This window comes from Callorhinchus milii, unplaced genomic scaffold (assembly GCF_018977255.1).
Source record: "Callorhinchus milii isolate IMCB2004 unplaced genomic scaffold, IMCB_Cmil_1.0 Scaffold7, whole genome shotgun sequence".
Taxonomy (NCBI): Eukaryota; Metazoa; Chordata; class Chondrichthyes; order Chimaeriformes; family Callorhinchidae; genus Callorhinchus; species Callorhinchus milii.
Window position 1 is genome coordinate 7,239,013 of NW_024704748.1, and position 18,440 is coordinate 7,257,452.

The 18,440-nt window shown below is 39.4% G+C and overlaps 1 protein-coding gene across 3 annotated transcripts in view; it reads right to left on the minus strand.

The window, feature by feature from the left end:
- Window positions 1–18,440, minus strand: part of pald1a (phosphatase domain containing paladin 1a) — an 88,527-nt gene that overhangs the window by 8,150 nt on the left and 61,937 nt on the right. For all 3 annotated transcript variants that reach the window (XM_042336998.1, XM_007899593.2, XM_007899600.2), the window contains exon 19: window positions 10,488–10,643. In XM_042336998.1, the coding sequence (XP_042192932.1) occupies window positions 10,488–10,643 (156 nt within the window). The remainder of the gene's footprint in view (window positions 1–10,487; window positions 10,644–18,440) is intronic.

Sequence of the window (18,440 nt, forward strand, 5' to 3'; positions counted from 1 at the left end):
GGTTCCATTATATCTGCCAAAGTGAAAAGACCCATCTCATCAAATCATGTTGACATCAAATTCACTGTACAACCAGCTCCTTTCAATATAAATCCTCGGTAATGTCTGGCACATGGATATCTTACTCAAAGGTATTTACATTTGAATGTAGCTAGGCTCAACTCAAACTGAAATTACACCACTAAATAAATCTACAGAACATATACAGTCCCCCCCCCCAATGTCCATTAAAGACGTGATTTTAACAAACTTTGTTCACTCAGTTTTTGTAAGCAAACCGGCTCAAATACAATGGTGTGGACATTTTTCAAAGTTTAATTTGAATTATTTTATTTATGAAATGCATCATCTCAAAAACATTTCCAAGCAGGAGATCAACTGCACAATTCTAAAAACAAAAATGATTGAATATAGGGAAAGTGAGGAGCTGGCTGCAGTACAGTAGTTACAATGCTTAGATGGTAGTTTTCCTACGAACTCTTTAAGTGAATTCTCTACAATCTAAATTCATCAGCTGTGATTGTGACTGGACTTGGCAGGTGTCTCTTTCATCTGCCATTGAGTAGATCAAACTTGCCAATACGAATTACTAGGGCTAATGGAGATGCAGAGGGTGAATCTTTCCCACAGCACAATCATGGACTCTTCATGTATTGCACAGATGATGGGAGTGGGACGTTTACAATATCACAGATGCCTGGAAGTCCTGTATAATCCTTTGAGTACCACTTCTTTCAGGAGGGTGTTCTTCAAATGCTGGGATTCAAAAATGTTTGCTAAGAACCTGCACACATTGTATTTGCTGCAAAGGTTATATCTCCTATTAAGTCTGATGCTACTGTTAATATTAATTTTACAGATACGAATAGATGTAAAGCAAACTTCTATACACATGATCCGAAGCAATATTTTCAAATATGTTTGTTCCTCCATATAGTTCCCTTAATTCATTTTAATAGTCATAATAATCCTTGCCTTTGACGTAGCTCCTTATCACGTCATTGAGGCTTCTCAAAGCGCTTCACAGAATATACTGTAAAGTGAATTGATTGTATATCTTGTGGGCAAAACGCAGTAGTCAATGAGCACAACAGTGTTCCACAAACAGCTGTGGATTGATTGACTGAATTATTGTAATAATTTATTTATTATGAAAGGATTATTAGCCCCAGAAAAGCGATCCGTCAATCTACTAACAAACGATTATTATAAAATGAATCTCCTCATATATTTGTTAAAAATCTAAATAACCAAAGTGAACTACCTTTTCAGAAAAAATAAAAATCTCAAAAATACTGAAGATGGTTACAGTTACATCTGCAACCCATCAACATCAAACCTGGATTTCATAATTATCGGTCCAGTTTAAAATGTTAGTACAATCCTGACAAGATGCATGATATACTTGGATGGAGAATACTGGTTTGCAATTGTTGCTGGATCTGAGTCAACTGCACTGAACTATTTATGGTTGTGTGTCAGAAGAACAGGATGTTATAAAGATTAAACGATTACAGACAATATAAGCATCCATCACACCCAATGGAAGTAAACCATAACACCACTTCTTCGCATCAAGTTCAGTATTATCATCATGTTGAATAACAGAGACTGGACATTCACACTTGGTTACATCATCTATTTTACACAACAGCTGCTAAAATTCAATGTGCAACCACATTCAGATTGAAACAAAAATAACCGATTCATTGGTGGTGAGAATGTTCAGTAACTTAAATGATATTTGCAAGTCTTCAAATTTGTTGGACTATTCCCAAACCAGACTTTTTTCAGGGGAAAATAAATGTCTATCAACAAACTTTGATCTCACACACTCTGACAGAACAGACATGGTTTCACTCAATCTTTCACAATTCTTTTGATCTCTTTCCTCGAGGAATCAAATGATCTCACTGAACCATCTTGTAAAATGAAAACTCCACAAGGATAAAATGTGAAATTTCTTATATTATGGCTACAGACGTTACTTCTGTAATACACCTCTGGCACTACTGTTTTGTATGATTTGGGGCGGGAGAATCTAAAACATTCCTATATTACTAGGCACAACCAAGATCGATGTAAGAGAGGTCACCTTCCAAAGATCAAGTGGTCTTTCACTGATTTGCTTTTATTGCTAAGGCCAATGGTTTCAATATGCTGCCATTCTGTTGTTACTGATTATGAGGAGACAACTGTCCTGTCAGCTCTTCTGAGAATTCATCAGAAATGCTCTACACTCACAAGTTAACAGCAACATTTTATGGATGGATTTGAGTGTTCACACGCAGAGCTATACCCCTCCTCTCCCTCCCACTACTGCTCACTCTAACCACAGTGAAAGCAGACTTTTATAACTGCAGATTTGTGCTCATGTTCAATCTGCACCAGTGGAAGGCAATTACTCCAATATTAGAATTCTTACATGGGAGATCAGTATGTATTATATATATAATATATTGATATATAGTTATATAATAAATATAGATATATATCAATGCTACACCTATTGTATTAATTATATATGTAATTTCCATAATTTTATCTCACAAAGCACTATATAAGATATAAGCTGAGAGTGTTTAGGTTAGAATTGGGGTGCAGTCAACTTGTGGTAGAGAGACATGAAAGACAGAATTATACCAACCACAAAACAACAACAACAACAAGATTCCATTTATTGAGCGCCTTTCACGTTGGGAGGACGTCCCAAGGCACTGTACAGTTGGGTCAGGACCCGAGCAGGAGGGAAATGGTCAGGGGGAGGGAACGAGGAGGGGGTAGAGAGTCGAGAGGAGAGCTGAAGGCACGGTCAAAGAGAAAGGTCTTGAGACCGGCCTTGAAGGAGGAAAGGGAGGAGGCAAGGCGAAGGCACTGGGGGATAGAGTTCCAGAGCCTCGGGGCTGAGAGGCTGAAGGCCCGGCCACCGATAGTAGGGCGGTTGGGGCGGGGGATGTGGAGCAGACCGGAGCCAGAGGAACGGAGGGTACGGGCGGGTAGGTAGGGGTATAGTAGGTCGGAGAGGTAGGAGGGAGCGAGGCCGTGAATGGCCTTGTAGGTGAGGGTGAGGATCTTGAATTCGACAAAAAAACCCAAACCATTTGCTGGAACGAGCAATCTATATGGCGAACGCTTCCATGGGATTAAAAACTGTTTTAAAGAATGAGAGAATAATGGTCCATGTATCTTGCAATTTCTAACATCGAATCACAATTATGGTAACATCAAATTGATCAAAGTGCACTATTTGGATTCCAGCACATCGATTTGATTCCCAGACCCACTCTGGAAAACTCCAGCAGAAATCAGTACTATCAGCTTTGCTAGAGAAGAGATCTAATAGAAGTGTTTAAAATTATAAAGGACTCATTAAGGTTAACATAAATAGGCTGTTCTCACTAACTGGGGAGTCTGTAACCTGGAGACAAAATTTAAGATAGCGACTATGAGATAAAAATAAGAATTTAGGAGGAACTACTTCAGAGATTGTGGAACTCGTTGCCTGAAGTGGTGGTTGAATCAGATAGTGTAGACGCATTCAAGAGGAAACTAGACCTTCACATGAGGGAGAGGGGAATTGATGGGAGTATAGGGTGGAGACTCATGTGGGGTATAAACACTGGGATGGACTGGTTGGGCCGAGTGGCCTGTTTCCAAGCTGTACATTAATTTGTAAACCAACGTACACATTTTGTTCTCCTGTAGCCAATTCCAACAACCTTTTAAAATTAAAAATGAATGTTTAAAAGAATGGGTTGCTTAAGCTTTTATAACTCTATTAAAAAGCTGGCATTCTGAAGGTCTGTGAATGGAACAAATGCCAAGAGGATGCTGAATAAGGAATAATTAGGTTTTTCGCTCTGGTTAGCTCTACTGCTGGAAGCGATGTCAAAGTGTTCCTTAAGGACAAAAGGGATATTAGTTTGCTTATGTTGTGTACCAACCAACAGGGTTCTTTCATAACCATTGATACTGACTGATTGTTGTGTCCCTCATTTCCTGAACATGACTTCATCCCTTAAATGCTGCTGAACTTTGCCCTCACTTGTTTCAAGGGAAGCATTGTTTCGAGCCAATGAATGAGTCTGAAGATGTCCAAACTCTGGAGTCATTGGAAATCAGCAGATCTGTTGGAACAGAAGCATTGTATTCCTTGTTTGTGGAGGTTTGTTTTTTCTGTTGGTGAAAGAGGCACTGTGACAGAAAACACTAAGGCTCTGGAGTCACGTTCTCAATAAGTAATCAGAAGGCCATGAATTTAGCACTACTGTCAACAGCTGGCTATTATTTTGAAGAAAATCTTTTCATGGCTGGTTTCCGCACCGCTACACCCAACATGACATCTGACATGTGAAAGTTGACGTTTCTATACTGTGTGTGTGTATTTTAATTCACTCAAAGATGTATTAAACATGCTGCCAACTGACTCCAATAAAGGCTTCTCTCCCTATTCTTTTTCAAACAACTCAGTTAGCTAAAAGTTGCAATTATTTGTAAAATAACTATAAGCATTGAAATTGGTTAGAAAAGACAATGACATGATCTTTTAATTCAAGCACCGGACGAGAATCAAAACATAATTTCAAATGGAATCAACTTTGACTTTCATGTTTGTTTCTGTCCATTATAATCCATTTATTTATATAACACTTTTTTCAGCATTGTAAATGGCCTTCACCACTACAATTCTATTGGATTCTTAATCATTGTAATACATGGAGAAAATTATTTCAGCCCATTTAACTGATGCTACATACCAGCACATTTTATTTTACAAATCTCAAAATCTTCCCCCATTCTCACGTTACCTGACATCTGATGTAATGTAAGTGAATGGGTAATGACCTACGAGTAACAACTACCAATTAATTGACTAAGTACTTTCCAAAGTTTAAAAGAGCAGATAAAATAACCTCGAGTACAACATCACTTTTCCAGTCCACTTGTCCTCAGCATCAGTAGCAATCAAATCTATCACTTTTAGCCAATCAATTTAAAACAATCTGGCTGGATAGCCAGAATACATTCTCATGTGCTCCCTTCCTGCAGCTGCCTGTTGTCACTCTGTCAGTTAAATCTTCTCATGCACAGGCCGACAATTTCAGCTATCCAAAATTCCAAAAATATGCAGCCCTGCATTAAAGTGCTTAGCATTGCACTCTCGGCAACAGACACTAACCTCACAATGACCACTAATCTCAATTTCCCATGATAGGTGTTGATTCTGCCAAAGTAGTTTCCATAGTCCATCAATTCCCTATATGTATGCAAACATGCTCATTGCTCTTGCCTTAAATGTCCACTTCCTTCATTCTTCCTGCATCCTCCTCTAGCTATGTATATAATTTAAGCTTTTGAGCCCCATTATTTTCCAATAGCACTAAGTTCTTGTGTCATCAACCTCCATAGTATGAGGTTTTACATACAACAACAACAACAAAATTACATTTGTATAGCGCCTTTCACATGGGGAGGATGTCCCATGGCGCTGGACAATCAGTGTTTCGGACCCGAGCTGGGATTCGGGATTAGGGAGGGTGGAGGACAGGGAGGGGAAGGAGGGTCATCAATGGCACGGTCGAAGAGGCACATTGTTCTAGTTGTTTTTGCCAAATCATAAAAATTACTGTGGCGAAGCGTGAACAGGAAAAGGGGACGGTTTTAGATTCATCAATCTTGGGGGAATATTGTATAATAAATGTGCTGTGTACAAAATCACCAATAAAGTAGTGACCTATGTGTACTCTGCTAATGTTTGTGCCACATGTTCATTCACTGGAGAGCTGTAAGTCATGTACTTTTGTTTTATATTGCATAGGATCTGAAATTGACCAAAGGCTTTTTGGCTCATGCTTCAATCATACAAAGATCTTTCATAAAACAAAAGGCAAAATACTGCAGATATACTGGGGAGCGGAAAGTGAGTTCAAGTTTAACCTTGATGACCTTTCGTCAGATCATTCATGTTTGCCTACAAAATACCGTCACTAAACTTAACAATAAATCCTGTGAAGCGCTTTGAGATGTCCTCCCGACGTGAAATGTGTTATACCAAATGCAAGGATGATTATTGTCATTAATAGCCATGCCCCACAATTAGCCATGAGGCGAATGACTAATTTTACCTGGAGGATTGTTGGCCAGGACACTGGGAGAAATTCCCTTTGATTTTCGAACAGTGTCATGGGTTCTTTAAGTCCACTGAACAGCCAAACGGATCCTCAGTTTAATGTCTCATTTGACAGTCGGGCACCTCTGACAATGCAGCACTCCCCACCCCCAACACTGAGTTGGACTGTTAGCCTAGACCATGAGTCCTAACAATATCTTAATAACCTTTTACGTAAAAGAAATTGACTAACTTCTCCCTTTATCCCTCTAGTAATAATCAGTGATAGATTAAAAAAAGTCAAGTTGGAACAACATCCGGGGTGGGGAAAATTTGACAGCTGGGCTGTAATTTGTAAAGAATGCACAGAAATTCCAGTCTTTACTATCTGAGTACAGCTGACCAAACCACAGATAGCGATTAATGCACCAACGAAAACAAAACCCCCAGACTTTATTAAGTTTAACATGTGAAACATGCAGTGACAAAAGAAGCAGAATAAGCTTGTAAATTCCAGCTGAAAACCTTTCGAAACTGCAGTTACGGATCACAGCACAGAAAAACCCAGGCATTCAAATCCATTTCACAAACAAACAAGCCACAGTATCTACAGAATCCAATGTTTATGGACTGCTTTGTAATTTTATGCCACACAAACCAGAACTAAATACTGTAGTATTGCTGATCTATTAACTCAAATTAATTTCAGGAATTCTTATTCTATGTTAATGAAATGCCCAAATTCTTCAATTTATAAAAAGTTTTATTTAAATTTCTCTCATGAACGTCATGAACTTGAGGCAAAAGCAGAGCAGAGTTTAGTATTAGATGCGTTACATATTTATCTGAAAAAAATGTAGCTAATTTAAAATAATTTTCAAACAAACTCCCAATTAGGACAGGAAAGATTCATTAAAAATTCCTGAATATCTAATAAGTCGAAAATAGGAATAAAGCTGCTGGAATTGGTTAAGTTACTGGGTTTTGTTCAAATGTGTGAAAATTAAGTTTTCCCAAACTTACCCTTGTTTTTACAATAAATAATCAAGACTCACAAAGCCGAGTACCCCTCCGGTCCAACTATTATACATGCTCTATGTGGCAAGAACAGCCATATCACCAGAGGTGACAATACATCTTATTGTCACAGTGTATCTGAGTGCGGGTGGAGATACAGTAATGCAAGGAAAATGTAACTCTGCAGTTATCCAGATAAGTTGGAGTAAGCAATTTTCAAAGACAAAGTTCTTTTTGAACTTCAGCCTCTTGGGCGGTGGAATGTCCAGGATCCCATATCTATTTATTTATTTAATAATAATAATCCTTGTATTCGATATAGCACCTTATCACATCGTTGAGATGTCTCGAAATACTTCACAGAATATATTGTAAAGTGGATTGACTGTGTATTTTGGGGCAAAATGTGGCAGCCAATTGCACACAGTGTCCCACAAACAGTCGTAGATTGAAAATGACCAATTTTATTATTGTTTTTGGTTTTGGAGGGATTATTATTCGGCGTGTGGAGTAAGGAAACTTGCCCAAGGTTTCGCCCTGCCTGGAATTTAACTCAGGTCTGTCGCTTGCAAAGCGAATGCTCTAACCACTGAGCTACAGGACTCCATAGCCTGGTTTAGTTGGTAGCATCTTTGAACATGGAAGAATAAATTCCCAAAGTTTATCTCATGGAGCATTTAGAACAGCTAAAAAGCAACTCGAAGCTTCAAGGTTATGTTGACAAAGCCCTTATCAGCATTGATTACCGTACGATCAAGGTTATGTTGCCCCTCAGTAGACTGAATTTGACCAATATATGCCACCTGAAGGAAAATTAGCCTGCTGTTCTAGTTCTGGTTCCTAAGGAATAATCATAAAGCCTGCTCAATGTATTTTTCAGATATATGTCTGGTTGTATAGAATCAATGGAATTCTAAGATTCGTAAATAATTATAGTCTCTGTGCAGGAAGAAATGAAAGGAATGAATGAAGTTCGCAATAATCCTTGAGTGTCTGTGAAAGAAGCAATCTTCTCGAGTTTTTTCTTATTCCATACTTTATCTTGTTGGGTTATTCTTTTAGAATTAAGGAACTAGCCTGGGGATGGGAGTGAGAACGGGACGACCCTATGGTGAAATGGGCCTCTTTTGTGATCAGGAGTACACATTCTGATGAGCTGCAGAACAGAAAATGCTAGATTCTCTGAGGTTTTTAAGCAGTTGGCTGATGAATTGAGTGTACGATTGTTTCAATTGACCTTTCTGTCCCTGGCTTGGAAAGGAGATGGGGGAATAAAAATCAGTTCCCACTCCTTGATTGCAGTCCTGCCATTTCAATGATCTTGCCTGGTGTAAGTGTGTAGGCGTTTGTGTACATGACAGACGAGGACAGCATTGGGCTCTACCACAACTCGTCCCACGGTTAAATAGCTCTGCAAGACGCACCATCTTTGATCACATGTGGAGAATGGCAACTTGGGTGAGTTAGCAGGAGCCCGCCAGTCTCTGTGGAACCTTACCCACAGCAACACTGTTGCCTTGGGAGAAGTGAGAGCAACAAGAAATGGTGAGTGAGTCAGGATTCAACGATTTCATTCTTTAAATAAAAGTTAAAAATGTGACTTTTTTATGTGCAACTGTGATTGACAGCAGCCTATTCAACCAGTGGAACTATTGCAGCCAAACCTAATCCCATCCTCGTCCAACATCTGCACTGTGCTCTGATTAGACAATATTCCTGGATGGTGTTTGGGAACAGGAAACCTGGCTGATCTTCTCTTTCCTAGCCCAGGGCCACTGAAGTCATTTGTAGCGTCATTGTTGGCACCTCAGTTAGGATTAGTTAGCTTGGCACAGATTGGGAACTGAACCTTGGGGCCTTCCTAAATTCAATATGCTCGACCGCACAGACTGGAGCCAGTTATGACCTTTTACACCCAAATCACTTTCACACCCAGCTCTGCACCAATCTAAGCCCCACCTTCCCACCACATGATAAGTGGGGATTCTGTGCCACAGCAGGTTGAGCATCGTGACCCTGTGCTCCTGGAGGCCCAGTGCAAACTTTGGCACAGCTGTCGCAAGGAGATCAATGCCAGGCGGAAAATAACAGCTCACGGAAAAGGCAGAGCATTTCAATTTGGAAAATGACTTATCTTCTCTTGTGTGGAGGCTTAAGGTATCCAGGTGAAAATTGCAAAGTGTTAATTAACTCATCACATGATCCAATTTTCTCACACACACACACCATCCTGTCCGGTCGACATTCAGAAATCCAAAAGCAAACTGTATTTCGGGGCTTTAAAAACAGTTAAGTCCACGTCTAACAAAGGTCACTTCCACCCTAGCAACGGGATCTACATGGCATCATTTTGGAGTCACATAGCAGTCCCGCAACTGGGTGCTAACTTTAGTGGAAAGTGGCATCAAACTTATACTGTGCAACTCTAAGGCAAACTAGATGGACCTTGGACTTTTTTCACCTCGCAAATTTGTACGTTCTTATGACTCAGAAAGCACCTTCAGGACAGGACAATCTCCTGAATGGATTGTTCGTAGATCTGAGGTTGAACACTTGGTTTGTCGATTTACAGTATAGAGTAATAAAATAAACCTTGTTTAATTTATAAATAGCCCATAATGTCCAAACATCTCAAAGCATTTCATTGGTGCCAGGTGTATTGAGTGCTCTGTGACACTACCTTGCATGAAGGCTGCCATATATATTTCTGCAAGAGATTGTTATTGTGAAAGAATAATAATAATCCTTGCATTTGATAGAGCATTTTTCACATCTTCCAGAGGTTTTAAAGTGCCTCACAGAATATACTGTAAAGTGAATTGACTGTATATTTGTGGGCGAAATGTGGCACAGCAATATCCCACAAACATTGAAGTGGATTGAAGTGACCCATTTATTATTGTTTTTTTTCTTGAGAGATTATTATCAGGGGTGTGGAGTAAGGAAACTTGCCCAAGGTTTCACCCTGCCGGGAATTGAACCCAGGTCTCTCGCTTGCAAGGCGAGGGCTCTAGCCACTGAGCTACAGGAATAATAATTTAGTCAGTCAATCCACGACTGTTTGTGGGACACTGCTGTGTACAATTAGCTGCTGTGTTTCGCCCACAAATTATACACTCAGTTCACTTTACAGTATATTCTGTGAAGGAATTTGAGATGTCTTGAAGACGTGATAAGATGCTATATCAAATGCAAGGATTATTATTATTTATAGGCAAATGCAGCAACCAATTTGATTATAGCAACTGGATTTGAAGTGAAAGAGTAATGTATCTGGAGAACTGATTGTTGGGAGAATATTCAATTATTAATTGCAGTGAATTGCTTTGATCTCTTAGTCCGTAGAGTGTTACTTATTTACCTCGTACATCCAAGCACTGAAGGGCCGTTGCCAGGAATCTTTCTTTTCCAAATGGAGATATGTGTTGAAGAGAATGAGGTAAATGTATCGCTCCAGGTACTGGAGGCTGCGGAGCTGCAGAAGCTGCGTTTCCTTCTGGCTTTTCGCTGTTTTTATCTGTCGAGTGAAACAACTGCAGTCAAGACCAGAAGGTGCACAAGGGAGGTATGCAATGACGACAAACACAAAAGCCCCGATCGGAGTTCATAACACTGACAGTCGTTTCCTAGGAGAGCATCGAAGAAAGAGTTGATGAAACAAATTTACTACGAATCATTTCCTTAGTGACCCCAATATCGGCTGATGTCTGACCCCCTGCTGTTCAAGTAATATTCCTAGACTTTGCATTCCAGCACCTACCCTGGGAACCTTGATGCACTGAAGGAAGGGGGTGTGGAGGTTGGGCGAGTAGGAAGGAGGGAGACGGAAAGCTACACAGCAAACTCTGAATCTCAACCACCTCAGACAATAAAAATCACTTGAATTGCCTTGCTACATACAGCTGGAGACAAACAGTCCTTAAACGTGCTGAGGTTTTCACAGAGCCTGGATGTACATTAATAAAAATGACCCAATAGCAGCTTCCCTGGTCCTTTTCTCAATTTATCAGTCTTTTCACATTCTTGCTTACAACAAAGCACAGACCTTGTCCTCTTTATTTGCACAGCAAGTACAAAATGATAGCGATTCTTTTGCTTTCATTGAGGTCTGCTGTCTTTGCAAAACAAAAAAATATATACTGCACTCGGTAAAAATGTTATATATGCGAAATTTAAAAAAAACCCAGGTGTAAAAATGACGGGCTCTGTTTGAGACAGACAAGCTTTAACAAGTGAAACATTGCGCAAGGACTTTTAAACCTCACGGAACTGTATAAAAATGCTTTAGTGAACCCAAGGTCCCTTTACAAGGGTGAAATTGAAATTTGCGCAACTCATGCTTTCCTTTTCAGCGAAACTATTTCCCACTGAATCCGTAGAAATTCACTCATTTCATCCACTGAGAAGGACACAGCTCTGATTTATTAGACAAACGTACTACACGTAGACTTGAGCTGCTTTACACACAGACATAGAATCCACATTGATTTAAGGATAATTCCAGCATGGGGGAAAGTGGATTTTAAATGTGACACAAACATTTTGATATTTTAAAAATCCAGGTAGAAGCTCAAGAAGATACCCATTCATTCATTCAAACAGAATTTAAACTTTTGTAATAAAATGGTTACAACACGGGGAAATAGGAACACTCATGTATACCGCTATTCGTGCTCAATAGTGGCTTTGATGCACTGCCTTTGTCTCGTTTCCCTTCCAGCTTTTCCTGCGGTAATATAATTTATAGCTGCAATCTGAAATTGTCTGGTTGGTACAGGTTATACCTTGGCATAAAGGTGAATGAAATAGTTGTCTGGATTTTTAATGGGGGTTGAAAGCCATCAACCAAAAATAACACCAGTAGGTTAATAAACCCACTCACTGGAACAATAAATTTCCCTTTTACTTTGGCATCCAGTTATAGGAGCTTAGTTATAGCGAGCCGAGTCTAGTACTATTTACAAATGGAAGTCGAGTTGGTCTTATTCAGAGCTGGCATTGGACAAACATTCAATGTGCCTGATAAGACAAATGATTTGTAGCGACCCATTGTGCTCATTGTGAATGGCGCTTCTCAGGCCCCATAGATATAGAATAAACAAAGCATGTCTTTAACAGTGTTGATAGTAAAACGGGAAAATAGACATCACTGAAAAGCAAAGTGAACGCACTTTAGTAAATCGGCAATCCTCCAACTTTCTTTTGTGGCATTTAAAGTTTTCCAGTGGAATAATGAGGAACCAGTATGAAGCTGAACAGACTCCACAGAAACATTTTAAACCTAATAATAATAATCATCCTTGCTTTTGAGATAGTACCTTATCGGGTCATTGACACATCTCAAAGTTCTTCACAGAATATACGACAAATTCTGTATATTTTGTCGGTGGGTGAAATGCAGCATCTTATTGTGCACAGCAATGTCCCACAAACAGTTTGGATTGAGTGACCAAATTATTTATTTATAAGTTTCCGCGCTGCCTGGGAATCAAACCTGGGTCCTCTCAATTGCAAGGTGAATATTCTAATCAATACGCTACAAGACTTTATGTGCAAACTTCTTCTCAGCTATAGCTCGAGGGAAACCCTGTTACTAAGTCCTTCAATAGAGCGCTGCCTCGCTTATAGCTCAGGTCTACCTTCGACCCAGGTTAACCAGTAGCATGATACTGTGATTTGCTATGCATAGGAAGTGTGTAAACATCACGTCTCAAAACTTGCTTCAAAATTCAGATTCAAGTTAAGGATTGTCCAAAATTTGTACACTCTGAGATGCTGAGAAAAAAATCTGAGTCTACACCAAGGTGAAATTTCTGATTTGGACATTAAACATCTGATGAGATGTTAACCCAAGATCCTCCTTTCCTGTTCAGGTGAATGTTATTCCACGGCACTACTCAAAAAGAGAAGGGAGTTTTTCTCCTAGATAGAATTGGTCATTCCTTTCAATGGGTGTTTGCGGGGCATTGCTGTGCACAAATTGGCTACCAAGTTCACCTACGGAATTACACAGTCACGACACTTCAGTTTGTTGAGTGACCCGTGCTCCCACGATTTACTGTAAAGATTCATTGCCAACTACAGTGCGTAGCACAAAGCATCTAAAATTCATTCAAAAATGAGTACGAGATGAAGATTTCTGTTTCCAAAATGCTATGTATTTTGATAGTTTGGAACACTATTATGTACAGTCGTTGTACACACTATTCCATGAAATCTAGAGTAAAGAGGAATACAGACTTTCTGTTTCTGTTTGCAAACCGTAGGCAGTAGATACTGACCTCTGGCGATTCTTTGAAGAAGCAATTGCAGGCTGAAATCACTGTTTTTACAGTGTTGCTTTCTTTTCTACCTTCTTCCCCTAATCCCAACACAGCTAAACCCAGAGCCATCAAGATTAAAATCTTTCGAAGCTTCACTTAACCGAAATAGATTCATTCAGGCTCCTTAGCACGTGACACAGTTACAATTTTGCAGCCGAAGATATTTTCATTAAACAGTTAGGTGTTGCGAGCACATCAGTTGCAGAGATTTCTAATGGGAATTCCTTAATAACAACTCTGAGTTCTTTGGAACACTTTCCCTAAATCCCTCCGCCTCACATCCTCCTTCTCAGTTTTCAAAAAACTGTCTAAAAAGGGTCAGCACAACATACTTCCAGGCGCTGGAAGGAATCCCAATTTGCAACCTAGAGTCAATAGGAATCCAGATACAAATAGTTGCTATTTAGACATCCACCCCCATATTGTATGGATAAGCAGTACTCTGAGGCACTGTCCTGCATCAAGGGTATTGCATAAATGCAAGTTATTGTTGATATAATTTTGCACGCTCAACAAGCAAGGAAATTCAAGAGCTCAGCGGATGACTGGCATAATGGAACATTCATCATTGATATGTAAGGGAGAGAGGAGGATGAAGGAGAGAGTGAAATTACCACCTGGGATACAGAATCCTGATTGAATAGGTAGGACTCGAGGTATATTTTTGATATTGCGGTGCAGTTTCACAAGCAATGAAGTGCAGGATTAACAGATTGAATGAATGGAGAATTCTATTTGTGAGTGAATTATTTATCTCAAATAACTGCTTGGATTGCAGAGGGCAATGTGAATTACGATGTGCAATTTACTAATCCAATTTACAAAGTACTGCATTAATACAGTATATTCTTGAAATTTAGTTCAGTTTTTTTGGTATTGTTTGTACATTAAATTAGCCAACTCTGCAAGAAAGGAGGTAATATATCAATTTGGTTAAAATAAACATTGTACATAGTGTGTAGTTCAGTCTCCTTGATGAACCTTAAAGGTTGGACAGAGAATATTAAAGTGAAATAACTATAAGATTCTGAAGAGGTTCATTTGCAAAAGACGATTAGTCCCCAACACGGTCAATCCACGGTCATAACTTCTGAAAGAAGAAGCGAGCTGTAAAAGATCAGTCATCAACCTATCAAGTCCTGTGCACTCAACACCCATCTCAATTGCCCTTGCAGGATACCATACAAAGACAAATAGATTGAGCCATCAATACAATCTGCCCATGATGTCATCGACATCTTTATGCCTTTAGATCACACAATGTTCTTGGGCCAAATGCCAAACCTCCTTTTGGGAAACTCTAGGTCAGGCGCTGATATTGATTTCATTAAGATATTACGTGATGCAGTACTGAAGCCTTTCAGCAATTCATGCTCACTCTTTAGAGTCAATGTGCTTAGCTCACGTACAGAACTCAGCTCCTCGCTTATTCTGGGCATGAACAACTTGCCAACTGTTCTGTGAGAAACCATTAAATGTACTGAGTAGGTCGATGAACAGAGAATTTTGAATGCTAAATCTCAGCCAACATATGGGAATAATATGGCATCGGGAATCAGCACAGTGGTAATATGGAGTAATATACTACAGGCAAGGACAAGTTCTTTATTGAGAGTTTAAAGATTTTTGATTCAGCAGTTGAAGGATTTCTAATCCATTACATTGTTCCTTCCATTCTGTATTATGCCATGTGTACACAGTAATGTCTGTAAAATAGAACCAGACATCAGCACATTTGAAAAAGCACCCATGACTTTAAGAATGTATCTAAGTTTCTGTAAAGGATATTTTAGGCAAATGCAGTAGTGAGCTTGCACAAATAGTGATGACTAAAACTGACTAATGTTATCTCGGGGATCGTTGGCCAGGCCACCGAGAGAAACTCCCTTCTCTTTCCAAATAGAAATGGGATCTTTAATATTCCACCTGAACAGGCTGACAGAGTCTCGGTTTAACGTCTCACCTGAAGCACAAAACCTCAGGCATGCAGTGTGCCCCCAGCATTGAAGTGGAATGAGCCTAGACTGGTTTCAAAGTCACTACTTGGAGCTTCAAACCACAATCAAGAAACAAGAGGACTTCAAACCGAGCCAGGCTGACATCTAATATATATAATAATATTAGTCCTTACATTTGATTATAGCACCTTATCATGTCGTTGAAATATCTCAAAGTGCTTCACAGAATATACTGTAAAGTGGAGTGACTGTGTATTTCGTGGGCAAAACGCGGCAGGCAGTCAATTGCGCAGTGTCCCACAAACAGAGGTGGATTGAGTGACCAAAGTGACTATCTAAGAATTATTAGGTCAAGAAAAAATCCATCAGGAGAGCATAACAATCCAAACCCATCTGTGTCTCCAGAAATACCTTCACTGCCAACTTATTCTGTAAGAATATTACCCTTTACATAAAAATGTCCTGAATAACCACACCCAGCTAATCTTGCATATCAATGCAGCGATAAATCTCTACTTAAATAAAAGGCATTAGGTTTTCTTAGTCTAGTCAGACCTGAATCATTCACAAGCCACAAGCTGACTGATATTGTATACGTACATGGTGCATTTTGTATAAACAGATGGAAATTCAGAATTCAAATGGTTTAGTTTGACTAGAATAAGCCCAATTACTGCGGGAAGACAAGTCGAGAATTTAGGTTTCCAGTACGTACTGGACAAGACAAACCTGGTGTAGGTTAAAGTCCCATTATAGTGTGGTTGAGCATACTGTGGCTTGGATACAATATGGGAAATACAACTACATCTCAGCATAACGGGGGTCAGATTATATTTTCTTCAGCAGCTTTCACTTCTTTTCCTCTCCCATTGCTCAGCAAAACAAATCCTCACACTTCTCACTGAAACAAAGAGAAAAGGAAGAGCACATTTGACTGATTGTCATCTCGAACGCTCTCCCTGGAGTCGTAGAAAGAGACAAACCCAGACACAGGAGCATAGAGTGCCCTCACGTTAGTCTTCTTAAACGCAAGGCCTGTTTTTCTTTGATGATGCAGGAATATTTTCAACAGCCGGCGGAACAAACAGCTTAAAAGCTTTTGATCTGCAAGATCAGATGTTTGATTTGTGATCCCATTCAACACAAGGAGACTCCGTTAGTCACAAGCTATTGCAACCAAGCAGCATGCGTGGAGCACCTCAGACCAGACACGACAAGGGGCTCCAAGCAACCTGCTTTTGAGTCCAGAGGACATGACAGCTCTAACAAAGTTAGGTTAATCATTGCATTGTCAGCAGCCATTCCTCATTTGACCCAAATCCAGACCATATGCTCAGCTCTGCCAGTCTGCAGAGAATTGGTTAGAATAATCAGGAATCCCACGAAAGCAGACGTGGGGATCTGCTCGGGACTAAACAGTCACAGTCTCCTGCCTTTCTCAGGATTCCTTCACAGACGAGCTCGTAAAGTCAGTGACTCAGACTGAAGAACAATATAATTGCATCAACAGGAAATAAATAGATTTGAATAAAACTCTTGCGGGTTTTTCTTTGAGACGTTTTCCGATGAAAAACAATTATTGTACCAGGAAAATGAACCTCAAGCGGCCTAAAAAAAGATAAACCAGTTTTAGATGTTTGAACAAGTTTTTCTTTAAATGTCAGGAGCATAGTTTTACTGCAGTATTTATTTGCAGGATAACCTGACACAAGTGGTTTGGGTAAATTTAGAAGTCAAGGAATGTTTCAGATCGTGCAGTACTGAGCACACCATCAAGAGCCTTGGGACATACATTTTTAACAGAATTGACTCAACTGCAAAGCAAATAAGATCACGGCTGTTTGTGGGACACTGCTGTGCGTAACACCAATGTAGGGTCACAAGATCAGATCCACCCAGTTCATCCCCCCAGAACACCCACTCTAACACCCTTCCATCACAGCATCAAGCTGCTTTTTAAATGAATCCTGTGTCCTGGCCTCAACCACCTGGCAACCTGGTTCCAGTCGGCAATTGGGTAAAGAAACATTTCCTGATGGACGTTTTGCTAAAGCATTGTTTTGGATGTTCAATCCCATTTAACATTTTATACAGCTCTATAAATTACCCGGGCACATTTACACACCACATTATTTTTGTGAGAAACAATGTTTAAAAAGATTACGGTTTGACCAAATAATGTTTGTCACATAATATACTTGTAGATTTACTAGTTGGAAAAAAGTTTAAGTTTTCAAGAGGCATTCCATATCTTGAATATTAAAGCTGTTGTAACACCCATTATAACTTCGGACTAAATCCATTTGTTTTGGATTTACTCCTCATCAGGCAATAATCACCCCCTACTACATATTTACTGGTACATTTTTCTATAGAGTTTTAACACGGTTATTAAAAACATATGGAACCAGGTTGCATTGGATTGTTAATGTATTTCATACCATAATTAATATAATACTAATACTTGCATTTGATATAGCACCTTATCACATCATTGAGACTTCTCAAAGCGCTTCACAGAATATATTGTAAACTAAATTGACTGTATTTTGTGGGCAGAAAGCAGCAGGCAATTGCGCACAGCAGTGTCCCACAAACAGTCGTGGATTGAGTGACCAATTTATATAATTTATAACACCTTTCACCGAATGAACAAAGTACTGTACTTCAAAACAAATTTTGTTACTGAAGCTTGGGAAATATTTTCGGGTGGAAAAAATATAAAATATATATATAGTAAACGTCACTACAGCATAACTTCCCTGTGGCAAAGTAAGAGCCAGCAATATTCAAAGAATGTATCAGAATTATCTTTTTTCTTCATGATCCAAACACATGCTCAACAATCATTGCCAATTAGATGGATTACTGGAAAGATAATGTCTTTACCATGCATCAAAGCAATGTAATTTTAAAATATAGGTCACGGCTAGGAATCCAACACTAATCTGTGTGCCACTTTGGTAGCAGTGTATCTTCTGAATTAGAAAGTTGTAGGTTGCTGACCTAAGTCATTGGTGGGCTCAAAGTCTA